The sequence below is a fragment of the Sceloporus occidentalis genome, unplaced genomic scaffold (genome assembly GCF_023333645.1).
Source record: "Sceloporus occidentalis isolate IW3139 unplaced genomic scaffold, rSceOcc1.0.p SCAF_25, whole genome shotgun sequence".
In the NCBI taxonomy this organism is placed as follows: domain Eukaryota; kingdom Metazoa; phylum Chordata; class Lepidosauria; order Squamata; family Phrynosomatidae; genus Sceloporus; species Sceloporus occidentalis.
The window spans coordinates 6,661,020-6,688,569 of NW_028317005.1; the positions used below are offsets into that span (position 1 = coordinate 6,661,020).

Below are 27,550 nucleotides of genomic sequence, written 5' to 3' on the forward strand. Positions count from 1 at the left end.
CATTCAATATTGTATGCATGATCAATGCAAGCAATTAGAGGTAAAATGTCTCTTCATTTTTGTAGTGTTTCTATAAGCAGTAGCAACCAAAAGCTTTTATTTAACATCAGGTGAACAGCAGAGGCAAATGCCACTCCTGCCAACACCTGTGTACCTACACACACCCCAACCCTTACCTGGAGCCTGTACTTGTGTCCTGCTTGCATGCAGTGCTAGCTACCACTCTGGGGTCAGGAAACATTACATTAAGCGAGCCCACTGTACTCCCACCTCCCAAAGGGCTGGTCCAAGTCACCCTGGCCAAGGAGGGCAACTACCTCTTTGCCCCTGGGCCAACCCCTCCATGTTTGGCATTAAAGGCCACCTACTGCTCACAGTAGTATGATGTAGTCAACACTAAACTGAACAGCAAATTAATGCCTAGGAGTGTGAATTTCCATAAACATGAGTTGAACATTAGCTACAAAAAAAACATTTATGGATAAGTATTAATGCACGTGGAACCTATTCTTTCAGATACTGTGGCAAGCTTCTAACGTTTCTTTAAACTCTCTACCTGCTGTTCTGGCGACGTCCTTGAGTTATCCATAAAACTACTATCCAGTTAAAAGTAGATACAAGAATCACATGTCATCTACATGACTGAAACTGCTTGACACAAAACCTGATTTTTATATAATGTCAGGAACGTGTTTAACCCAATAAGGACAATGGGTCCCTAAACCCATTGAAAACAATGCATTTTGACCCCGTTGACATGTACGGGCTTTGTCATTAAGGGGTTAAAATTATCTCTTAAAATAACAGAATATATAAGCTTTTATTTAATGAATATCACTAGGAAGCTAAAAATGGTTCATCTGGTGGCATTACTTGATCATCTTTAGAAGAAAAATTGTCAATGGAGAACTAAATCCATCACAATTTATAGATGGGGCAGGATCTCCAATTAATTGCACACCGAAGGGGGGGGGGGCGACATACAGAGCTGTTTAAACTGTTAATTTCAACAATTAACAGGACACATGTTAATGCTCTCTGGCATGAGGATTATGAAGGGTTATCTGTAAACATCTCACATGTTCACAGAACATATGCTTTCATTGTATAAGGCTCTGCTCATAGAATTTGATGGCAGATAAAGACATTACAACCCCTCTAATCTGCCCATTTTTTCCGACTCGGTTCTTGATCTTATCTTAGATTTAGGATATGCTTATCCTATAACATGTTTAAATTCCCTTACTGTATTCACCTCTACCACTACTGATGAGAGACTGTTCCATTTATCCACCATCTTCTCTGTAAAGTGAAGCTTACCCTAAATACCAAATCCTTTGTTTTATATTTCATATATATATATATATATATATATATATATATATATATATATATATATATATATATATATATATATATATATATATATATATATATATATATATATATAGAACACATGGAATGGGAGTTTTTAATTCTTGTTACAACCTGCTGATATTCCAGAATACACATATACTATTATAGTACATTCCAGGAAGAACAAAACAGAAATTGTGTAAAACTATTTAGTTTATGGAAATGAAAAGCATTGAGCAAGTTATGTACAGCTCAGCCTTCAGGCTTATGATACCATTGGCAGCGCCAGTAACACAAGGTACCATTGTCCATTGTCTCACCGGCTCCAAGAAGTGAATTCCGCAATCATGTTGGAGTATGAATAAGTTGCAGCTAATAAACATGGCCGCTGCGCTCGACTGACTAGATATTTCCAACAGCGCTAGGATTATAAATATAATAATAATAATTAAAAAAAAAAAATGTAGTTTCTTGCTGCAAGAGGACTGCTCCAAATCAGTTGCAATATTCTTCCTGGAAGCGAGGTGCGAAGTTCTTAGTTTGTACGCTTTCTTGTGTGGTTATAAGGTCAATGATAGCCGAGAGGACGGCGCAATCTCTGGATTTCGTCTCATTCCAGTCCACAGGCTGAGGCTTTTCAATCTTCTGTTGTAAAAGAATATCAAGTTCCGCCTTCAAATCCTGAAATTCAGATTGGGAGGGAGATGCATTTTATTCTATTTAACACAATTTGTTACATGTAACAAAACATTAAAACAGCACTATAGCAAAATTGTGGCATACACTTAGTATGTAGCAGATTGCATACTGCTCGACTCTGCTGACATTACTAGTAATTTTAGGCTGTATGAAAGTTTTTTGGTTTTACATTTTGCAAAGTGCATGAACATTGAATAAATGTATTTGAAATAACCTCTTGCTTCTTCTGTAGTGTATCTTGGGGGAAAAAACTCACATCATGGTCACCAGAGATATTCTGGCTGCTGATGGCAGTAACTGTAACCCAACAACTAGAAAAGACAAGGATGCCAAACTTTGCACTAAGACAGTAAAAATCCCCTCATGAATAATGTATGATTATACTGGAAACTGCAATAGAATGGAAATAAGCTATTGTACATGTAAGATAAGGCCTCTTAATACACCATGAATCCAGTGAATATAAAGGTGGTCAGTGCCATTAAATTAGGGATATTCAACAGTTGCTGACAAGGTCAGGTACCGCTTCATAGGGCACTCCTGCCATCATATGCACTAATACATATGATAGGTAGGAGGTCCCTTTAAATGTGCATGGCGTCTCCCTTACAAATCCACGGGGAGATTCTCTGAATTCTACCCATACGCATTTGCCTGTTTGCCCTCCCCGCAGCTATTTTCCATACAGGAGATATACCTACCTGCAGCCAATTCCTGGCTCTGTGAGCACTGCAAGGGGGATAACTAGATTGAGAGAGCGCACTTTCCTGACACTGACTGGCTGGCTGCTTCAAGCCAATCACAGAATTGACGGGAGCCAGAGCCTTAGTTTTTACATTTAAAAAAAACCAAAAAACCTTCATTGGCGAGGCTGTCATTAACCCCTTCGTGACAAAGGCTGATTTTACTTTTTGTACCCTTCGTGACAATGGCCTTTTTAACATTTCTGCGCTGCTTGTGTTTAGCTGTAATTTTCTTCTTTCCCGTTTACTGAACCCACACACATTAGATATTGTTTTTTTCAGGACAAGAAGGGCTTTCTTTAGATGACATTGTTTTGATTGTATCATATTATTTACTACTAAAAAAAAGTATAAAATATGGTGAAAAATTTAGAAAAAAATGACTGTTTCTAACTTTTAGTTGAAAAATCTTTTACTCATCTATAAAAGGTAATGAAAAAACCTGCTAAATAGATTCTACTATTTGTCCTGAGTTTAGAAATACCCAATGTTTTTATGTTTTTTTGCTTTTTTCTACACATTATGGGGCAATAAGTACAGGTAGCGTTTTGCTATTTCAAAGCCATTTTTTCCAAATCTGGTAATTCTTCCCCCCATGTGCCATTTCGGGTATCTTTGAACCCAGCCAATGCAATTTACCCCATCAAATCATATATTTTTGAAAACTAGACAGCCCAGGGTATTCCAAATGCTAGTATTTTAACTATTTCCATGCACCATATCTACCACCAGTTTTTGTCAAACTTTGTGGTAGTCATTTTTTTGCATTTGTTTTGTCACACACATTTTACTTCAGGTATGAATTAAAAGGTTCTCGTTTATGTCACTATCACAAAACACCCCAATATGTGTTCAGCAACATCTCCTGAGTACAGCGATACCTCACATGAATGATTTTGCCTGGCCGTTTGGGGGCAAAAGGGCCACATTTGGGGCATGCGCATTTTTCAATGTTGAACTTTGGCATTTGGGGATCCACTGCCCATGCCCTATTTGGTACATCTTTGAGCCGGGCCATTTCAGTGTGCCCAACAAAACCATATATTTTTCAAAACTAGACACCACAGGGTATTTTAAATGCTGGTATTTTAACTCTTTGCATGCACACATTTTACCACCAGCATGTTTTCAAAGTTTGCAGTAGTATTTTTGTGTGTGTATTTTTCCCACACACACCTACTTTATGTATGAATTTACAGCTCCTGGTATATGCCGCTGTCACACGACACCCCATAATGTGTTCAGCAACATCTCCTGAGTACAGTGGTACCCCACATGCATGGGTTTGTCATTTTTGTGGGAACTAAAAGGCCACATTTGGTACGTGTGCATTTTTCTAATTGGAAATTAGGTGTGTGGCCATCCTTCCCCCGGTGTTAATTGGGACGTTGTTGAACCTGGCCAATTCAATTTACCCCATCAAATCATACCTTTATTAAAAGTAGACACCCCACGGGCATTTAATATGCCAGTATTTTAACTCTTTCCATGCGAGAATTGTTTTAAGCTAATATGCTAATTTTAGGACTTGCTCATAAAAATATATTTTTTATATATATATATTTTTTTTTTTGTCTTTTAAAAAAAAAAAAAATTAAAATTTTTTTTCAACTTGGAGGTTCCCCTGATAGTGACATCAGTGGGAAATGATTTTTACATTTTACTAGTTTTTTACTATTTTTTTTCTAATTATTATTAATTTTATTTTATTTTTTTATTTATTTTTACTAATCACACTGTGATTAGAAAGCTGGGTTCCATTGACTTGCATGGTGAATGCAGTACCTGTATTCAACCTGCAAGTGGAGCCAAAGTTCTCTAGATGGTCTGGACCATCTAGCGAACTTTTAAAATTTGTTGGTTCCTGTTACAGGGCAGCGGCCATCTTGCTTGATGGCGAAGATCATCGGCAGCTGCGGCTGTGACCGCTCTCCGGAGCGGTCACAGCCCATCGAAAGGTAAGTGTTTGGTGTCGCTGGATGCCTCCTGATCGAGGCATTCCAGCGACACCATTTAAGTTTAGGAGGCGATCGTCGATCGCCTCCTAAACGCTTTTAAAACGGGCGTCCGCCGCCATACAAAGTATGGCGGATGTTGACGCCCCGTGGAGGGGCCAGAGATGGCCCCTTCGTTCCGATCGCGGCGTTGCTGAATGCCTCGAGGTCGAGGCATTCAGCAACGTTTTTTGGGTGCAGAAAGCGAAAACAGATCGCTTTCTGCACCTGTTTAAAGACGTGCCGGTCCTGGCACGTCAATTGTCGTAAAGCACATGCTTTTCCGTGTCGTGCCAGGACCGGCAATTGTCGTTAAGGGGTTAAACATGCTGCTTTTCGTTAAGGAAAATTGCTGAACACGAGAGTGTTCTACAACTAGGTAGTTAATATACCTGCTGGCCACCCTCCATGAAACCGCTTGATCTGTTTCGATCACAAAAGATCTCATGGGAAGATTTAGGGCAAGGAAAAAAAAAACATTTACCCAGAAGCAATTCAACAAACCATGGTGTATATCCACACCTATGCTGGATCTCTTAAACAATATATTTTAAGCAATAAAACCAAATGACACATGACCACATTTAAATTCTGTGCTTTACCTACAATGCAGACTTTCACCACATCCTCAATAAATATTGCAAGAGAATCCAAATATTTTATTTATTGTATGCTGCATTTTTAACAAATCTTACCTTAACTAGATGTGCAATTCTAGCAGGGGACTGGAATACTATCCATTCATCAACAGCTATGGTATCTTGGTCTTTGTCCTTCTGGATAGAAATTTCGCCACCAAAGAAAAGCAGGGAGTACGGTGAGACTTCTGTACAATCGTACAAGTAAATCTGTAAAACCAATTCATTGTATAATGTGAAAAAATTAAAAATAATGTCAGTAGCCTTAGATGCTTACAAAAAAAAACAGGAGGTAAGGAATGGTGGCAGATTAGGTCATTAGCTGGTTTGTAATCAGTCTGCAACGATGCAATGTACCAGTTTTTCATTGAACCTGGCAGTTTTAATTGCGCTACTTGTCATGTAAAATACTGTATTTGCTCGATTAGAGGATAACCCTGATTATAAGATGACCCCCCAAAATTTGAATATTAATTTAGAAAAAAAAGAAAAAGCCTGAATATAAGACACTATAGGAAAAATGTTTTATTAGTAAATATTATTATTATTATTATCCTTTATTTATATAGCGCCAACAGTTTACGCAGCGCTTAATACAATACATAAATTCAAGGGATATGACAAGACAAGAATTGACAGACAAAACCGATACATTTGGTGGAGAGAGCCCTGCTCGCAAGCTTACAATCTAGAGGGAAATGGGGTGACAAACATAAGGCATAGAGAAAGGGTGAGAGGTATTGTGGGGGTTGTATCGATGACAAGGAAGTTCTAGCAGCTAAGATGGTATGCTTCTCTGAAGAAGTGGGTTTTTAGATGTTTCTTGAATGTTGGGAGGGAGGGAGAATGCTGAAGGTTCCTTGGGAGAAGATTCCAGAGATATGGGGCAGCTCGAGTGAAATCTTGTAGACGGGAAAAGGAAGAGGTGATGAGTGAGGAGGAGAGCCTTAGCCCATGGGAGGAACGTAGGGATCGAGTAGGAGAGTATTTGCTAATGAGGTCAGAAATGTACGGAGGAGCAGTATTATGGATGGCCTTATATGTCAGTACCAGGATCTTAAATTTAATTCTAAAGGTAATTGGGAGCCAGTGGAGGGTTTCACAGAGGGGGGAAGCAGAAGAGGAGCGACGTGCAAGGAAGATGAGCCTAGCAGCTGCATTAAGGATAGACTGTAGAGGAGAGAGTCGAGACAGTGGAGTGCCAACCAGAAGAGTGTTGCAGTAGTCAAGACGGGAAATGATAAGGGAATGAACCAGGGTTTTTGTGGATTCTTGGGTGAGGAATGGGCGGATACGAGAGAGGTGCAAGCGGCAGGATCTGGCGAGGGACTGAATGTGAGGGATGAAGGAGAGGTTTGAGTCAAGGATGACCCCAAGGCATCGGGCCTGGTTAGTAGGAGAGATAGTCGTGTTGTTAATGGTGATAGAGAATTCAGGTAGTGGAGTGGAGATGGAGGGAGGGAAGATAATGAGTTCAGTTTTAGAAAGATTAAGTTTCAGGTAGTGTTGTGACATCCATGAAGAAATAACAGACAAGCAATTGGTAATACGGGACAGGAGAGATGGAGAGAGATCAGGAGAAGACAGGTAGATTTGGGTATCATCTGCATATAGGTGATACTGGAGGCCAAATGAGTTGATTAGTTTGCCAAGAGATGAAGTATAAAGAGAGAACAGCAGAGGGCCAAGGACTGAACCTTGGGGGACACCAACCGAAAGTGGAAGGGGCGATGATGTCTTGCCAGAGAAGTTGACAGAGAAGGAACGGTTAGACAGATATGAGGAGATCCAGGAGAGAGCTGTATCTCGAATGCCTATAGAAGCAAGTGAGTCTAGAAGAAGGTGGTGATCAACAGTATCGAAAGCAGCAGAGAGATCCAGTAGAATTAGAATAGAGTAGTGACCTTTTGCTTTGGCAGAGAGCAAGTCATTGGAGACTTTTGTTAGAGCTGTTTCAGTAGAGTGAAGGGGTTTGAAACCAGACTGTAGAGGGTCAAGGAGGGAATTAGAGGAGAGGAAGTTAATGAGGCGGTTGTACACAATCCGTTCAAGCAGCTTAGAGGTAAAAGGAAGCAGAGAGATAGGGCGGTAGTTAGACAAACAGACGGGATCTGAGGAAGGATTCTTTAGAATTGGTGTGATTAGCGCATGCTTGAAGGCAGATGGTACAGTTCCAGATGATAGAGAAAGATTAAATAGGTGGGTAAGTGATGGACCAAGGGATGGACATAGAGACTTTGTAAGGTGTGAAGGGATGGGGTCAAGGGGACAGGTTGTTGGGTGAGAGGAAGAAAGAAGAGTGGCTCTCTCTTCTTCGGTTGTAGGGGAAAAGGCAGTTAGTATAGTAGGAGTGGAGAGAGTGGTGTTGAGTGGTGTAGGAGGGAGTTGTAAGGAAGAGAGGTCTTTTCTAATAGTCTCGATCTTCTCTTTGAAGTGGGCAGCAAGATCTTGGGCAGTGAGAGAGGTTTGTGGTGTGGGTGTGGAGGGACAGAGAAGGGAGTTGAAAGTAGAAAAAAGGCGTCGTGGGTTGGAAGAAAGAGAGGATATGAGAGTGGAGAAGTAGAGCTGTTTGGTGAGAGAGAGGGCAGAGTTGTAGGTGTGGAGCATGAATTTATAATGAGTAAAGTCTTCGCTGGATTTGGATTTTCTGAAATAACGCTCAGCCGTGCGGCAGCACTTCTGAAGAAACCGTGTGGTTTTGGTATGCCATGGTTGGCGTTTAAATTGTCGGGGGTAACTTGTAGTAATTGGAGCTATGGTGTCGAGGGATGAAGCAAGTGTGTTGTTATAAAAAGAGGCTGCTGTGTCTGGGCAGGAAAGGGTTAACATGGAAGGTAAGAGAGGTTCAAGTGAGGCTGACAGTTGGGTAATGGTATTGTCTGGTAATGGCCTACAAGTATGAGGTGAACGCTGTAAGTTTGTCTTGTTAGGGGTTAGCACTGGAGAAAAGGATAGGAGGTGGTGGTCAGACAGAGGGAACGGGTAGATGGAGAAGTCTGAAAGGGAGCATGATCTGGAGAAAACCAGATCAAGTGAGTGTCCCTCGGTGTGCGTAGGGGAATTAGTCCATTGAGAGAGACCAGAGGAGGATGTCAGGGAGAGGAGTTTGGAGCTAGCAGAGTTGTTAGATATATCTAGAGGAATGTTAAAGTCACCCAGAATAAGACAGGGGATATTAGGAGAGAGGAAGAAAGGGAGCCAGGCAGAGAGGTGGTCAAAGAACTGTGAGGTAGGACCTGGAGGGCGATATATGACAGCAATTTGAAGAGAGAGTGGAGAGAAAAGACGGATTGTGTGAGTTTCAAAGGAACAGAATGAGAGGGAGGGAGGGCTTGGTATATTCTGGAAGGTGCAGTGAGGTGAGAGAAGGATGCCTACACCACCACCCTTTCTGCCATCAGGCCTAGGAGTGTGGCTGAAGTGTAGTCCTCCGAAGGAGAGTGCAGCAGAAGCAGTAGTGTCATGGGAGGGGATCCAGGTTTCAGTAAGAGCTAGGAGGTTAAAAGCATGGGATAGAAAAAGGTCATGTATACAAGCAAGTTTGTTGCATACCGAGCGGGCATTCCATAGGGCACAGTTAAAGACGGGAGGTAGCTTATGGTTGGAGATGATAGGAATAAGATTGGTTAGGTTGCGCATGTTGATTGAGTTTGCTGGTTTAGAGTGATATTAATTCACATGTAAGCTATTTTTTCATATTTAATAAAAACTATGATTGAGAAAAATGCAGTTCTTGTTTTTATTTCCTTTTATTTGCCAACCTACCCCCCTATATGCCAATCTGCCCCCTGATATTCCATATACCCCACTATATGCCTCCTCCCTTGACTTACTGATGCATCCCTATACTTCTCCCCGTGCTCCAGACTTCCTGGTGTCGATGCGCACAGACAACCTGCACCGGAAGGTCACGCCGCTGCTCCGTCATAGAAGCTCCGGTGGAAGTGTCAGGTAGAGAGGAGGATCCAGGTACCCTGCGTGCAGACAGCCTCCGCTGCTGCTGGCCGGTACTGCCAGTACACTGCTGTAAGATGTTCGTGTGTGTGTGTGTGCGTGTATGTTTATATGTGTAAGTGCATGGTGTTGCACTGGCTATGGGTATGTATGTATAAGTGTACGGTGTTAGAGTGGCTGTGTACGTATGTGTAATTGTATGTGTAATGTATCTGAAATAACCTCTTGCTTTGTATAAAATAAAAAATAAAAAAAAGCCTAATGGACTGGAGGTTTAACAAGCCTTTAAGAAGTCTTAACGTTCTTCTGTAGTGAAGTTCATATGACTTCATATCCAGTACGGCGATAACTGGCATTAGTGCAGTGGGAGTAATTACACCTGTGATCGCGACCGCCAAAGCAGTTGCAAAATCTATTTTGCTCCTGGAGCTTCACTGGCGGTCACGGCCACACGTACAATTAAAGTTAAATCTCCCAGTCCGGCCCCGACTGCTTAGCAGACACCATAAGCTCTTGCACACAGATAACAAGGAGCACGGTGTACATCCAAGTACATTAACGTAAAACAAACAAGGTGAGCACCACAGGGTGAGACATGTAGGGACACTGTACTTACGCTGCTTGTTCTCATCTTCAGATGGTAGACCAACCAAGTATAGTGGAACTCTCTCTCTTCTGCATTGACAGACTTCGGATGAATGTTAACCTTGCCATCAGATTTTGTATACACTTTTACCCTAAGGCAAACATATCAGCTATTTATCAGGAGTCATATTGCGACACGCAAACATAGAAACATAACCCATAAAATGGAGCGATCATGCAGCAGTGGAATGTTGCGGCAGTTCCCGTAACTTGTGTGAGGACCCAAGCAACAAACGCCCCCCCTCTCTGAAGCTGCCTGTGGCAGCTGGGAACGTGATTGCCGGTTTACAGACAATTGCGTGTTGAGCCTGTAGAATCACTCCTATATGAGCAATTAAAGGCTCGCGGTGGGGTGCTGGTCACATTAAGGGGTTAATAATGGCTTACTTTGGCAGAGATTGGTGTCCAAAAGGCAGCATGACACAAGCCTAAAAGTTCCCCAAAAGGGAAATACCCTACGTTGCCTGCTTTCCATAAATATGTACTTGGTGGGTTATTCATCTTTTTTTTGCCCATGATTACCATAACAAACCAGTATACCAACTGTAAAAATCATGCAAGACTTTGAAATGGTGATGCATAACGTTCAAATATTTGCCCTATAATTGCAAAAAAAAGTGTGTGGAAATTCTAAACGTATAAGGTATTTCCAGACTCAAGACACTTATATTAATATATTGGGGGTATTTTGGTCAATCCAACTACTTTAAGGAGCACTGAATTAATGCGTTTTTTACACTTACATCTGCCTCTTTTTGCTAAAGCTGGGCCGAATCTTGGCCACTTTTGGATATAAGCCAGCACACATCACAGCCTTAATGAGTTTCTCATTGCCTGTGAAGAAAACAGAAGTTAACAAGATAAATACAATAAATACGAACAACTTCACAGCTGATGCCTCAAACCGCTTAAAAAAAAAAAAAATACCTGAATTGTGATTAGATTTTATGTCTTTTGGATTTCTACTGCTCACAAAGCCTGCTCCAAGCAGATGTTCAGCAAATTGTTCTTTCATATTACTCAACATCTACGGCAATAATAAACAAGATTAAACGCTGAAAGGCATTTGAACAGCAGTACTGGATCCCTCTAAGGGCATCAGCTGATGCTGAGCTACTGGTGGAGGATCATGAGAATTGTACCGGAATATATGCTCATTCCTCAAACAGGACATTTACCTTGAGTGTGTTAGAAGACAGAAAATTTTCCCAACAGTATTCTCTCTCTGCTCTGGGACCACACCATTTGGATTCCTCCCAGCCCTGAAAAAAAGAGCTACTAGGTTAAAGAAGCAATAGAAGGAAAACACTTGTACGGGGTCGAAGTACGAGAAGAACATAATCCTTCGTTGATGTGTATCACAATTTTTTTTCATATACCTTAAAAGCGCTAACAAACTTCGCATTACTCATATTTAAGATGCTGCAGCTACTGATAATGAACAAATTACAGAGAGCAATATATTGAAATATGGTTTAGTAATAAATCACTGAATCAAAAGTTGGATTCACAAAGAAAACATTGGCTCGTTTAATTGATTGGGTGGCTTGCGGATATGGTTTAATTTATTTTTAGAAGGGAAAAAAAGTGACATTTGGAAGAAAAAAAACGGCAAAAACTACACTGCTTACCAGAAACGCATTCAACACAGTCAGATGATCACTTTTAGAATTTTTAGATAACTCTCTTCTTCTTGCATCGGCAATCTTCTCCTTTCCCTGAGCAGAGCAAACAAAAGGCACAAACAGTATTAACACAAAACAAGAGTTATTTTGCAGGTCCAAACTGAAACCTGGAATTACATGATTCACATCCCAGCCACAGACGGAGAAGAGGGTATTCAGGGCCAGCCCAAATAGCGCCCCCCCCCCCCAAGGAGCCTCTGTTGCCCTGCACACAAAGATTTAGACTCCAGTCTGCTGCCCCACTCATGTAGCACTAAGACCGACCCTGAGGTTATTGCCTATTAGACTCAACCTGTCACCTACTTATCACTTCGCAGAAATACACTTACTAAAATACTTTTATTTTAAGTCCTATAACATCCTCAATACTACAAATACATATATTTTCTTTTTCCATGGTATGTTTACAACCTTCATAACATACAACCTTTCCTTCTGATACATCCAACAAGCATCCTAATGAAGCCATCCCCATGCCCACCTGCAAGATTAACAGATCGCCTGCTCACTGCCACTACAGTCAACGTCTTCAAGTAGTCCTCTCCTACAGTCTCACTTCTCTTTCAACCTCTTATAGATTGTAAGTTTCCAAGAGCTGGGTCCCCTTTACTGTGTGTTAAATATTCTAACTGTCCCTTAGAGTAACAGCAATATGAAATCTGGTGGCACTAAACAAATGTAATGTTTATTCAAAAAAGTGAAAGTGGACTAAAATTTTGGACTAAATAAAATTTAAAATGAAGCCAAACATATACTCCGATCAGCCATAACATTATGACTGCTGACAGGTGAAGAGAATAACACTGATAATCTTGTTATCATGGCACCTTTCAGTGGGTGGGATATACTAGGCATCAAGTGAACATTTCATCCTCAAAGTTGGTGTTAAAAGCAGGAAAAATGGGAGTAAAGATCTGAGGGACAAATTGTGATGGCTAGATGACTGGGTCAGAGTATCTCCAAAACTGCAGCTCTTATGGGGTGTTCCCGGTCTGCAGTGGTCAGTACCCATCAAAAGCTGTCCAAGGAAGGAAAAGCCATGAACCGGTGACAGGGTCATGGGGTGCCAAGGCTCATTGATGGGGGGGCAAAGGTTGCTCTGTATGGGCAGATCCAACAGACGAGCTACTGTAGCTCAAATTGCAGAAAACGTTAATGCTGGTTCCGATAGAAAGGTGTCAGAACACACAGTGCATCATAGTTTTTTTGCCTATGGGGCTACGTAGCTGCAGACCAGTCAGGGTGCCCATGCTGATCCATGTCCACTGCCGAAAATACCTATAATAATGGGCACGTGAGCACAAGAACCGGACAACGGAGCAATGGAAGAAGGTGGTGTGGTCTGATGAATCATGTTTCCTTTTACATCACGTGGATGGCAGGGTGAATGTGTGGCGCTTACCTGGAGAACACATGGCCCCCCCGGAATGTATCCATGGAGGCCCCACTTTGCCACTTACAGGATCTGCTGCTAACACCTTGGTGCCAGATACAACAGTACACCCTTCAGAGGTCTAGTGGAGCACATGTCTCGACTGGTCGGGGCTGTTTTGGCAGCAAAAGGGGGACCTACACAATATTAGGCAGGTGGTCATGATGTTATGGCTGATCGATGTATACTCATGACAAATGCTTCCCTTTCCCAACTACCTTCCCTCCAGGATTTATTTGAAAAATAAAGCTTCACTGTTGCCGAGTGGAAAGGGTAAATTCCTGATCTTCTTAAAACCCTACAATAGCATTAGGTGAAGAAGTGATCCACAATAAATTGCACAATACCTTACCAAAGGAATGATAAAGGGATCTTTAAAGCTGAGGCTAGCTGCAATGGTCAGCACAGGATCTAAACAGCAGAACAAGGCTCCAAACAGGATCATTTTCCCAATATGTGGTTCAACAGGTAATCTTGCCAAATGGAAACCAAGGGGAGTCAGTTCCTCACGCTTATCTAGAGCATTCTGAAAGCCAAGGAGAGGATGCATTGTTACTTTTTTCCTATTTGACACTCTGAAAGAACATGCTAATTTTTTATTAATATTTGTTAACTTACCACTTACATTTATAAAATGCAAGAGAATCCGATCTCTAGTTATAGTAAACTAGAGCTATATGCAGGAATGTACGATAACTTCTAGATTATGTTGTAAAGCTTAAATACATACCAACTCCAATAGATGATTTATTGCCAGACATGTAGCTCTTTGAGATGGTGGGTCCATTAACTTTTCAAGGAAATGGGCAATACCCCCAAGATTTAAGATCTACAAAAAATTGAGAGCAATAAAAAGTCAAATAAATTGTCACACCCAAGACAGGTACAAAGACAAAAAAAAAATGTACCGATACCTTAATCTGCAGGCAAAGTTCTTCCAAAGGTGTTCTGACAATTTCTGGAAGCTGATAATCATCAAGCAGACTGTCTCGCAGACCGTTGTACAAGTGATAACAGTAGCCTGGCTGGACTCTGCATGAGACAGAAACATACAGATTGCATGGAACACTGGGGGGACCTAACCGAAAGCGTGCCAAGTTGCTCAGAGAACTCCCCAGTCCCGCTCAACATTTAGTGATTCAGTAGCACCCAAATAGTTCTAATGAACCACTGGTCTTGTTGCACTTTTCAAATTCTATTAAAAGTGCTGTTCCACTTGGATAAAACGGCACTCTCTCTACAATGGTAAGCAAATTAACTCAAAACAGATTTGTCAACATATTACACCCACTGCAGAGTTTTAAGGCATCTATCAGTGTCTGCTTTTGCGTCACATGAATGAGGCAAACTTTTACATGATTTAGGAATTATTTCTGGGAAGGGTTTGGAAATTCAGCAGAACTAGGAGTAAATACATCCAGCATATCAGGTGGAACAGCACTTTTGAACACTGTGCTTTTTCATTGTAGGGTGGTAATGTCTACCTGGCATATTCCTCAAGATTGATCCAGACTTACTAACATTAAGAAGGCGGTTTAGCATAAAGAAGCTGGTTTAGCATAAAGAAGCTGTGTATATTTACCTGCCTGCACGACCTTTCCTTTGCTTGGCATTCGCATGGCTAACCCATTCCGCGGTCATCGTGCTGATGTTATTGTGTGTGTCGTAGTGCGTTTCCTTTATTTTGCCGCCATCTATGACATGCACTATATCATCTATCGTAATGCTGGAACAAGATCAAAGTTTTTAGCTTTGGTGGATTTCATGCAGTTGATAATAGGATAAAGGCTAGCAGGAATATACAGATTTGTCAATAATGTATATTATAATAAGGTAAAATTGCTAGAAAGCAGAAACACAAAGTATGAAACTAACTTTTATTACAGAAATTAAAGGGTTGCTAGACATACGCTCAACAAAAGCCGGGCCAGTTGCCAATTGCTTAAATATACTATGTAGGCAGTCACTAACGCCGTTACATTGACAGACCGCAAGTGAACAGAGACTATAACGGATAAATACTATCCCAAAGCAAATATGACTAACTGAATTTGTGATGACCACAGCAGTAAAATAAAAACACCCCTTGGACCGGTATTTTAGGATTCAGATCAAAGGGTTGGGTGGATATCTGCAAAGTTAAGGAAAGGATGGGCTAAATATTATACAGCCATGTCTACCCAACTTTCCAACAGAGGATAAGAGGCTGTATGTGGAAGCAAATATTAAGGAGGGATGAGCAGCAGATATAGGGGAAAGTATGTTCGCTGCCTGGTGTGGAATTCCCAGCTTGTGTTTTACCTACTACTTTCTCTCACAAATACAAAAACAGGAAAATCTTAAAATAATAAATAAAACAAAAAAAAGAAATATAAGCTATGGAATATAGCTGATACATATGTTCTAGGCTACAATTCTCAAATCACTTTAGTTTTGGCAGCTACCATATTTACCTAGTCTCTGCAATATTGGTTGCAATTACAATTTTACGGACTCCAGGAGGGGGCTTTTTAAAAACCTAGAAGAAAAGAACAGTTTTAGTTTGGTTTATTATAAATATCCTGGGTTATCAATTATTATTTTTTGATATCCAACAATACCAAGGCACAAATGTGGTGTAGTCTAACTCAATAACTAATTGCCCTCCATAATCCAAAAGAACAAGGGGCAGAGGAAAAAAAGAGGAATCACAATTTGGATCCAATTTGTGACGGCCAAAATGTCCTGTGGTACAATGGCATATATTTACATGAGCTCACCTGTGATGTGCTAAAAACAAGCGCAAAATACATTAAATCCATACCTGTGTCTGGTTTATGGTAGGCATTAAAGAGTGCAAAGGGATAATAATAAATCTGTCTGGAAAAAAGAAACATATCGAATTAATAAATTCATTGAAGTTAAGCACATATGTTTTGTTTTGTGCTTCAATCATAACTGCACGATATATATATATATATATATATATATATATATATATATATAATTATATATATCTATATGTATATATGCATTTTAATCACCTTGTTAAAAACAACGTATTCTTCAACTGTATTATAAAAAATTTCATGTAAAGCTATTACAGGAACTATAGACTACATAAGATTAAACCAACCTGATTTAAACATGACCTGGGACATCAATTTATCATGTAGAGTGCTGATATTATCCCATCCTGGTAGAAATACCAAAATAGCACCATCCTGTTTAAGAGAAATGAAAAAGCATTTTCTTTCAAATGTCCCAGCACATTAGGTTTTAAATAGCCCTTTTTAAAAGTAATCGTGTACTGTATTTTCATGTCAACGAGCAAGAAAAGAATCCTGAGAGTTTAGCACTGGAAAGTAGTTAAATGATAAATCTGCAGTATTCCTGGATATGCAGATATCTACGGACAGGTAGGAGGAAGCAGGGCCAGTCCTAAACCAAGTGGCACCCGAGGCAAGAATATTCTTGTGCACCCACATTCTTTTAAAGATATAGCAATATTGTTTGAAGCCTAGCAGGATCTTGCAGTGAAGAAGCTGTACAGCGTATGGTGCAGAGCAATTACCGTATTTCCCCGAATATAGGTCGCACTTTTTTCCCCCACTTAAGTTTTTAAAGTGGGGGTGCGGCCTATATTCGGGGTTTAGCGCAGGAATGCGCAATTCGTATTGCCTGACACCCGGGACATGCAGTTCCAGACGCCGGGCAGGCAGCAGGGTTAGGATACAGATCCCCCACAGCACTGCAGGGGACCTGCATCCTACTCTCCGATACGCTGAGACAGCCTCCAGCACTTTCAATGGGGGGAGTGCCGGCTGCGGCTATGCGTGTAAACAACCACCACTGTCAGCACGTCTGCTCGATGTGCTTTAACAATATCCCTTGCCGGGACTATTATATACAAGGGGACATCTTGGGGGCAGATTGGCAGCATATCTCGGGGGGGGGGGGGACGGACAGAGTGGCAGCATATCTATTACACTAAGAATCAAAATTTTTCTTTAAAAAAGCACCTAACTTTTAGGGTGCGGCTTATAATCGGGTGCGGCCTATAATTGACCCAATACGGTACTTCCAATGCAGGGCAAGCAGAGTACACAGGGTACACTCAGGCACAGGAAATAAATCCCACACACACTGTACAGCTTCTTTACCGCTCAATGCTCTGCTCCCTTCATGTTACTCTGAGCCTCCTCTTTCTACAAGCCCCACACACACCGACACACCACACAGTAACACTGTACACTAACACACACACATCCCAACACTGTACGCTGACACAGTGTATATACATTCTGCTCCACACACATACACTAACACCCAGCTACCTAGCATGCACGCAACCCTCTTATGAGTTGCTGCGCTTCTACTGCCGGATGACGCAACAACACACTCGGGGAAAGTCCTGCCTCTGCAAACAATTTTTTAAAAGGGGTGCTTGGGGGCAATGGACTGCGGCTGCTTGGGCCACCTGGTACTAAAACAGGCGTGTGGAATGCACCCTGTGCATATGCATTAAACTGCATGCCCTGAGACTCGGCTTTCAGCAGGCAGCTGTCGAGTTAGTGAACAATGCCCAAAGGGTCATATTACTTCATCATGTTTATAATAAATACAGCCATGTAATGTACAGACACACAAAAAAAAACTGATTTATGAAAACCTTCATAGTGAAAGCAAAACAGAATCTTTCAACAAAATCAGAACTGGGGAATTACTTACCTCTCGTTTTAAAACAATATGTCTGATGAGCTCTGCAACCAGGTCAAGATCGATCTTTTCATCGTCTATGAGCTCCAGGGCATCAATGGTACTTGTAGAGTATCTGAATGGTTAGAGCAACAGTGTTCATATACTGTACTTTGATGCGATCTGACTGAAGCTCATCCATAAAAGCTAGCGATTTGGCTTGGAAACCAAGCATATCGGTGTTGCACATGTTACAGGTCCCCAAGCTGTTTACATTGTAGGACATTGGATGGATAAATCTTCCACTAATAATGATAAATCTGTTGCATATGGAAAAATTAGATTAACTATATACACCTGGGCTTAGGTTAATTCACATAAAACATCACTTTCTCTATTTCCCCTCCCCACTACATTCCACACAAAGACTGCTACATAATTACTTGTGTTCAGTCCTATTGAGTTGCATATTTTGATAGCACATGAATGGGTTAACAGTGTCAAATATAGTTCTTGCATATATGCACAGCAAGAAGTAATGACTACAAAGATCAGCTAAGAAACAGGCATTAAATATTAAAAATCATGTTTTAAAAGGAAAGTTTAGTGCATCATGTAAAAGTACAGTAAAAGTCCCACCTTCCCTTGAGCGTCTGAACATATTCTGGCCAACGTTCCTGATATATTGCTTCCTTTTCTTCTTTTTCTGGACGCTCCATGCTCCACTGCATAAAACGTTTTTTCCACCGAGGTCTTTTGTCTGTGTCCTTAGGAAAATATCTGGAGAACAGAGAAAGGAGGCAACCAAAATACACACATTAGCAGGCCTGGCACACAACCTCATCTCTCCTCAACTAAAATGTTCTCTACATCAGTGCATTCCTGACTCGAGAGCGAGTCAACATAGGTTTTAGCACCGGTAGCTGATATACAGAACAACAAGTTGGCTTAACCCCTTAAGGACCAGGCTCATTTTTCGTTTTGTACCCTGTGGGACCGCAGCTGTTTTGACACTTTTGTGGTGCTTGTGTTCAGCTGTAATTTTCTCCTCACCCATTTAGTGAACCCACATAAGTTATATATTGTTTTTTTCAGGACAAGATGGGCTTTCTTCGGATACCATTATTTTGATCGTATCATCTTATTTACTATAAAAAAAAATAAAAAAAACATGGTGAAAAATTGAAAAAAAACACATTTTATGACTTTTATTTGAAAAATCTTTTACTCACCTAAAAAAGCAAGTAAAAAAACTAGCTAAATAGATTCTACTACTTGTCCTGAGTTTAGAGATACCCAATGTTTTTATGTTTTTTTGCTGTTTTTTGTAAGTTATAGGGCAATAAGTACAAGCAGCGTTTTATGATTTCCAAATCTTTTTTAACAAATCTGGTCATTCTGCCTCCATCTCCTCTTTGGAATATCTTTGAAGCGGGTTAACTCAATTTAACCCATTTAAACCATATATTTTTGAAAACTAGACACCCCAGGGTATTCCAAATGCTGTTATTTTAACCCTTTCCATGCACCAATTATAGAACTACACTTTGTCAAACTTTGTAATAGTATTTTTTTTTTTTTTTTTTTTTCACACAAATTGTACTTTAGTTATAGATATACAGGTTCTGGTATATGTCACTGTCAAACAACCCCCCAATATGTGTTCAGGAACATCTCCTGAGTACAGCGATACCCCACATGCATGGGTTTGTCAGATTGTTTGGCTGGTAAAAGGCTACTTTTGGGGCATGCGTAATCCAGGTGGTCATTTGGTCATTCTGCCTCCATCTCCTCTTTGGAATATCTTTGAAGCCGGTTAACTCAATTTAACCCATTCAAACCATATATTTTTGAAAACTAGACACCCCAGGGTATTCCAAATGCTGTTATTTTAACCCTTTCCATGCACCAATTATAGAACTACACTTTGTCAAACTTTGTAATAGTATTTTTTTTTTATTTTTTTTCCACACAAATTGTACTTTAGTTATAGATATACAGGTTCTGGTATATGCCACTGTCAAACAACCCCCCAATATGTGTTCAGGAACATCTCCTGAGTGCAGTGATACCCGACATGCATGGGTTTGTCGGGTTGTTTCAGATTTAAAATGCCACATTTGGGAAGTGCGCTTTTTTTTCTCCATTTTGGTCAGTCTGTACCTATGCCCTATCTTTGAGCTAGGCCACTCCAATTTACCCCATCAGCCATTTTTTTTATATATTAGACACCCCTTGGGTATTTGAAGTGCTTTTATTTTAACTCTTTGTTGAGATTTTTGAGAAATTTTAGCACTTGCTCAAAATAATAAACTTTATTTTTTTATTTTATTTTATCTTTTTAATACTTTTTTATATTTTTTTTACACATTTTGCAATGTACTGGATGGTTCATCTAGTGACATCACTGCATAATTATTTTTAAATGTTAGCACATTTTTTTTATTTTTTTTTCCATTTTTTTTTTTTTTTAATTTTTTTTTTAATATTTTACTAATCACATAGTGATTAGAAAGCTGGGCTCCATTGACTTGCATGGTTGAATGCAGTACCTGTATTCAACCTGCAAGTGGAGCCAGAGTTCTCTAGAGGGTCTGGAGACCGTCTAGCTAACTCTATCATCTTTATTGTTTATTTTCCCGGACCGCCGCCATCTTGCTTGATGGCGAAGATCACCGGCAGCGGCGGCTGTGACCGCTCTCCGGAGCGGTCACAGCCCACCCAGAGGTAAGTGTTTGGTGTCGCTGGATGCCTCCTGATTGAGGCATTCCAGCGACACCATTTAAGTTTAGGGAGGCGATCGTCAGACATGGCCCCCGATGCCGATCTCGGCGTTACTGAATGCCTCGACATCGAGGCATTACAGTAACGCCGTTTAAGCGAAGAAAGTGATCGTTGATCACTTTCTAAGCTTATTTTATTTTATGACGGTTCAGACCGTCAAAGGTCATTTAGCGACCTTCATGTCATGACGGTCCTGAACCGGCAAAGGTCGCGAAGGGGTTAAAACTTACGTGACCTATACATAAACACTCCAACTATCCAATTAAGAACTCGTAACATGGTTTCAGCAAGTGTGTAGAATGGGTGCAAATGCAAAGATATTTGAATTTATTTTTATACTATAAATATATTATTGCGCTATATCAAAAACTTGCCATGAAGCAGCTAGATGGCAGATCTCACAATAAAGTTGAATTACATACCCTAACTCTTCAATTACATCTTCCAAAAGATACTCTTTAACAGGGTAAGTAAATCCAGGGATATGGAGCATTGGACAGTTGTCTGTAATGAGACACAAATGTTAGACATTTTAACTGCATCATATATTGTCAAAACATAAAAACAGTGTAATTTTTTTTAAAACAGTCTCTACTTAATTCTGGAAATGTACTTAAAGTAAAATTTCAGTGACATTAATTTAATCATAAACCGACAAAGAAATTAAAGGAACACCCAGGTGTCCCATGCAGCCCTCACCAAAAAAATGCATATTAAGGAAGGTCATAAGTACTTTTATATGCATTCCTTAACCAGTCAAAAAATGCATTATACTGCACATGTATACAGGGATTCTCCTGAGAATGTGCTGGACCAGGCGTGAGGATAGTATTTTATGTAGGTAAAAGCACATAGATCTGTGTAAAAAAACAAAAAAAAAAAGTCAAGTTCTTTTACACCAAACTCATCCAACCATGTCTTTATGCACCTTGCTTTGTGCACTGGGGCACAGTCATGTTGGAATAGAAAGAGGCTTTCCCCAAACTGTTCCAAAATGTCTTGGTATGCTAAAGCATTGAGATTTTCCTTCACTGGGCCTCGCCCAAACCCTGATTTCAATAAGTCGCAATATGTTTGTCCATAAAGTGGTGCACAAAGCTAGGTACATAAAGACATGGTTGGAGGAGTTTGGTGTGGAAGAACTGGACTGGCCCACACAGAGCCCTGACCTCAACCTAATAAAACACCTTTGGGATGAACAAAGAGCCAGGCCTTCTGATCCATCATTAGTGACGGACCTAAAAAAACGCTCTACTGAATGAATTGTCAAAAAACTGCCACAGAAACACTTCAAAATCTTGTGGAAAGGAGGGACCAACTATATATTAATGTCTATGCATTTTGAATGCTATGTCAAATTCCCTGTTGGTGTAATAGTCAGGTGTCCCAATACTTTTGTGTCCATATTGAGTACATCGATGTGCAAGCTTTGAATGTATTACTATTAGATACCTATCTACAGCTCTAAAAACATGAATGTATCATTTTTACTAAGATTTCAGTTTTCTACTAATGCTATTAAGATGGGAACTTGCCAAAATACTGTGAAAACTTTTCAGCATTTAAAGTAGCGCTCATCAATATGACTTTGAGATCTTTTCGATGAATTAGAAGATCTTTCACTATTGCCATGAGAACGTCAGATTGCAAGTTTCTCTCGTGGATTTCATCTATTACGACGTGACTGACATTGGTCAGTTTCCTGGAACAAGACAAAGAAGTTTAAAAAACAGTTATTGCAAAGATCAAGTGTTTCCACATACACCAACACACAGGCACTTACTGGTCTGATTGGAGCCATTGTAGAACTATGCCGGTTGTGCAGTACAAAATAGAGCCTTGTTTCCGCGGTAACTGACTATAAATGATAAGAGGGGACAAAAAACACAAGTATAAGGATTTTTTTTTTTTTTTATAAAGAGCTAGATATATTAAGTGCAAATGCATTGCCGCTAGAGAAAATGGTCATGATTAGATGTGAAGTGTTTGCTTTCTTATGAATTGCAGCTCTCTCGACATGAAAATGTTCATATTTTCCCATTATTGTGCATAAAGCTGTAGTAGGCATTAACATCCTCTGGGGAGAAACTGGGGATTATCCTTTTGCTAATATATAGTGTGTATTCAAGGAATCAGCATTATTACACACTGTATTTTAATGCCTTTTAATTCTTAGCTACGATAAAATGTAGATGATTGACACAGCATAATATATTAGTATAGAAGAAAAAAATCAAAGAGATAACATTTTACTCATACATACTGACATACTAGCGCAGCAAGAAATAGCCTACATGAAAACCTCAAAGAGCCTTTTAGCTTGGTTTGTTATTGTAACACTATGTTCTAGTACATTTTACGTTTCTATTGACTCTTTTAGTGCTTTGGGATATTGCACAGAGTTTCTCGAGCCCTGGCACACCAGCTGCTATTAATACCTCATCTACTCATGAAGGGCATCATTGGGAAGCAACAGAATGACTGCTCTTATGGGCTGTTGTGTACAGTTACAAATAGGCATGGCTTCTTTCCTAAAAATGAATACATGATCACTTCGAGTTAACTTAAATATAATTGTTAAAAGGGCTTTAACTGTGTGATATGTTTTGCATTACACAGAGAATGGCTGAGTTTTGAAGCTGTAGAAAAGACCACTGAGGTTATGTGACCCTACATCTTTTCTCAACCTTAAGACTCCAGCAATAAAAGTTTGAGCCAGCAAATACTCTCAGTGCAACAAAGAGACCGACAAAGTAGCTCTCCCCCACCTTTCAAGCCGGATTTGGTAACCAGTGCTATTCCCTTTTCCACATTGCTCAGCTCTCTCTGCTGCCACACGCTCTGCAACCTAAGTCAATTAAAACAGACAACTTAATTGACAAGATCTACTAGTTTGGAAGCAACTAATAAAATATATGATGCAAAATAAATACTGCTATTATCATTGGTACACACAGGAACCAGGGTGCAACCCCCCCCCCCAAAAAAAAACCACCAAATAAAATTCAACTGATGGGAGTTTTATTAATTACATCAATATAAGTTAATGTTAAGAATGCTCTTATAAAATAGTAAGTAGCGAATTGGATATATCACACAACCAATATGAAAAAACCCCTTCAGATACTAGTATGGGTAAATATTCAAGTTATATGAACATCTTACTGAAATTGCGCTGATCCTCCTTGGTTGTGTGCACACAATGTGACACTTCGCGCCTTTCCCCCTAGTAATATGGTCATCCAAAATAAACTGTGTTACTTGTGTTGTCTTCCCACAACCAGTTTCTCCACTAATAACAGTCACTTGATTTGCATTTATGACTTTCGTTATCTCCTGAAATAGAGCAAAAAAAACATATTATGGCAGGCAATGTGAACAGAAGTTATGCGAAACAGAATACCAGGCTAGCTTTCTCTCAAGCAGGCAAAAATGTGCTAATCCAGTACAGAACATGCAGATGCTGCGCCAAATTAAAACAGTTTATAATTTCTTACCTCTTTCATGCTATACGATGGCAGTTTTTCTCGAAATCTCTGCAAAAAAAAAAAAAAAAAAAAAAAGCATAATTTAAAAGCCAGCAGTTGATCAACAGAAAGGCCATTGCTTATGGGTTTGATGTTGCAAACCTTTGTGATAGACATAGTGAACTTATACACTGAGTTTTCCATGTTTTGATAGCTCTTCCTAGTAGCTCATTCAGCATTAGTGAGGAGTGACAATGCGCATAAGGGGTTCATAGTGGGCAAAGTCACCCAGAAAGAGGTGGGTGGAAGCTTTCAGCCTTAGGGGCCACTCAGCAGCCTGGGAATATAATGGCCCAATGCATACTTGTCAGTCAATGCTCACAGATGTACATTATCCTGCTCATGGATATATAGGGCATTATAATTAAAGCTCACAAAAGATACAGAGTTTCCCCCAGAGTCCTCAAATCATACAGGCTAAGGGCCACCCCCCAAATATCCCTTGTGTTTAAAAAAAAACAGATCAGTACCTGCATCTCTACATATCTAAAGTCTGTTCTTTTTTTCAGCAGCTCTTCCTGGAGCTGGCGATCCAAATCACTGCTGGTTTCCTTTTCTTGACTGACCAATCGAGTATTCCGTTCTTGGCATTTCTTTTCATTTACTGTTGCTCTTCTTGGTGGAGGACTAGGGCTGTTCCTGAAAAACAGCAGCGGTTAAGACTTGTTGTATGGGGAGAAAGGGATACTTCGGTAGTGATGGCAGAGAAGAACCAACAGGCCTTTTTGAACGGCATTCGTGAATTTCTCTGTTCGCTTCTACTACTTCCACTAGACGCATCTGCACTAGTAAGCAAAGTGACTTTAGTATCTCCAACTGTATTAGTCGTTTAACAAATACAATAAACAGGATAGTATTTGGTAGAAAAGAGTTGGCCGTTTTAAAAACTTACCACGATTTAAAAGTTTTGAGTCACTCAGAAAGTTATTTTTTCAAAGAAAAGCAAAAGTTGTCAATTGAAACGTCAAATTGATCAGAAATACAATGTAGACATGATTAATGTTGCAAATGACTATTATGGCGGGAAACTTTTAATGGAATCTTTATAGGTGTACAGAGGCCCTTTATCATTCCCATACTCCTGGGTTCCAATGGCACGTTGTGGTCGCTAATCAAAGTTTACGTTTAAAAAGGGTAATTGATCATAAGAAAACCCTTTGGTAGCTGTGTAACATCTAAATATCCTTCTTCCCCATGAAAACAGCTAAATGACCCCAGACTTTTGAACAGTAGTGAAATTAAAAAGAAAGACAAAGTTACACAAACTGAATAAATACTGTATCAAAGGCAATGGATACAAAGAAAATCAAAACATTCTTCTGGTATTATTAGAAGTGGAGAATTTAAAGCCAGGTTTACATTTATCTCAAAAGTTTTATAATAGAAATTTCTGATGGGATGGAAAAGACTACACACTTATGTCATTTCCGGAAGCGCAGCCAGTTTTCTGGTTAATATAAAAAGGCAGCCCGTTGACTTTACAGGTAAGCCATACCTTTCATTCTCAGCAGACCACCAAGTGTCTTCATACGGTGCCTGCTGTTGGTTGTTACATGATGTCTGCACAGAGTTTAGAAGTCTTGTGATGTGTTCCTCTCTGGATTCATCCATTCGCACAACAGCTCTCTAGAAGAAAGTCACAATGGAAAATGATTTCTGATTCACCAGCTGTTGGGTCCCCATCACTACATTGTCTTTTTTATTAGTCCAGTAAGACAACGATCATGTTTTAAGCACATTTGCCAACACTACATGCTTATGCATTAAAGTTATTCTAATTCACAGTTTAAAAAGTTGTCTCATTACTAAAGCAATAAATACAATGGTCCTGATGCTGGATGATCCCATAGGTTACTATGGTGATAGAGCACACTTCGGTAATTTGGACCTCAATAACTTGACTCCTTACCTAAAGACATGTCAATGATTCTAGCTATTAACTGGAGATGGACAACTGTTAAGACTACGGGGGGGGGGGGGGTGTTGGGCAATATGCATTAAACAGGGAGTACACAATAAGTACACGATGGCCCTGCATACCACATATCTAATGCAACATGATCAAGTTCTTAAAGAAACACTGTTCTCTACAAGGTGGTTGTCATCCTTTTGCTGCTAAGTGGAAAAGAGAATAAATTAACCTAATTTATATAATTAGCCACTAAGTAGAAATTGTGAAGATGCAATAAGTGAGACTCCTTAAACTTTCTGTGATGGAAGGATTCTGCCTCCATATGCATTTGCCCCTTTCCAGATCACCAGCTAGTTCAACACGAGTCCCGACAGGTGATATACTCCCTTTAAGTAGCCAATCATCATCAGAACATGGAAGGGGATGACAGCTGCAGGGCTGCAGTTTCTACCTAAGGGAAGTGTTCTTCCCCCACTGTGGAAGAATCTATGAAGTACCTTAATATGTATTCTCACTAAAGGGGTTGTCAGGGGCAGGAAACGATTCCTTTAGATATAAGTAGTGCTCACAGTATTCTGCAGAATGTATACATGTTTTAGTTTAAAGAAATGTTTAACTATCTGGGCAATTATCACAGACTGACAGGCAACAACAATGAGGTTAATAGAAGTCACACGACTAGACTCCTGCTGCAAAGGTCTAGGAAAGCCCTCATAATCATACAGTTGAAATCATTACATATTTGCATATGAATATATTTCTGTCAGGAGGCCGCCATCTCCTTCCGTAAACTGTACAGGTGGCCAGAGGAGCAAATACGGTGCGCCGTAAGCATAGGCGGCTGGCCAACCTACCTCCATCCTCTCCCTGTCTTTGCTCTTCTGGCCCTGTCTCCTGGCATACCACAGTCCGATATCCCGGCCTCTCAGATGAGGAGGCGGTTTATCTCTACCGCCTCCAGCGCCTGCACTGGAAGGACCCGCATCATACTGGGATGAAGACCCCCTACCTCTACCACCTCGTCCACCCCGACCCCGTCCCCATCCTCTCCGTTGTTCGTAACTCATTCTAGCGCCGGCGGGCGTGCCGTTAGTTTCCAAACAAACTCGCAATACAGGTAAACGCCAGTAAAACTACATGTTCTGCTTATGCTCGGCAGACTACGAGGCAAGACAGTTTAACGAGTCTGCGGCAAAAGCCGGGTAGAAGCTGGTGCGCATGCGTACAACACGGCAGCAACGTGCCGGGGAAGTGATGTCATCACGTCACTTTGCCCACTTCCGATGCTCTTGCCGTTAGTTGGGAGGGAGTAAGAAAGCCGGTACTGAAGATGTTTCTTTCTTCTGTTAGAACCTGCCGAGCGCGCTAGTGATTTAAGAGAAAGAGGGGATGGAATATCGCGTGGAAAGGTGTAATGAGCATATTGCGAGTATGCAGTACGAAGGCTCATTTGTTCCCGCCTAGTTAATAGAAGGTGGCATTTTGAGCGGAAAATACAGTGCTG

General features: G+C 40.3%; 1 protein-coding gene across 1 annotated transcript; it reads right to left on the reverse strand.

The window, feature by feature from the left end:
- Positions 1–1,851: 1,851 nt before the first annotated feature.
- Positions 1,852–27,113, reverse strand: LOC149300334 (ATP-dependent DNA/RNA helicase DHX36-like). Its single transcript, XM_089485295.1, has 25 exons — positions 26,901–27,113; positions 25,570–25,760; positions 24,605–24,761; positions 24,105–24,143; positions 23,773–23,943; positions 23,376–23,455; positions 22,391–22,465; positions 22,143–22,309; positions 21,030–21,111; positions 18,463–18,603; positions 17,857–17,959; positions 16,262–16,349; positions 15,950–16,005; positions 15,600–15,664; positions 14,729–14,872; positions 14,061–14,178; positions 13,877–13,975; positions 13,499–13,672; positions 11,661–11,747; positions 11,208–11,291; positions 10,957–11,056; positions 10,773–10,863; positions 10,001–10,121; positions 5,488–5,640; positions 1,852–2,037 (listed from the first exon to the last, which is right to left on the reverse strand). Exons 1-25 carry the CDS (start codon positions 27,111–27,113, stop codon positions 1,852–1,854), a joined length of 2,985 nt encoding a protein of 994 aa, XP_089341421.1.
- Positions 27,114–27,550: the final 437 nt, after the last annotated feature.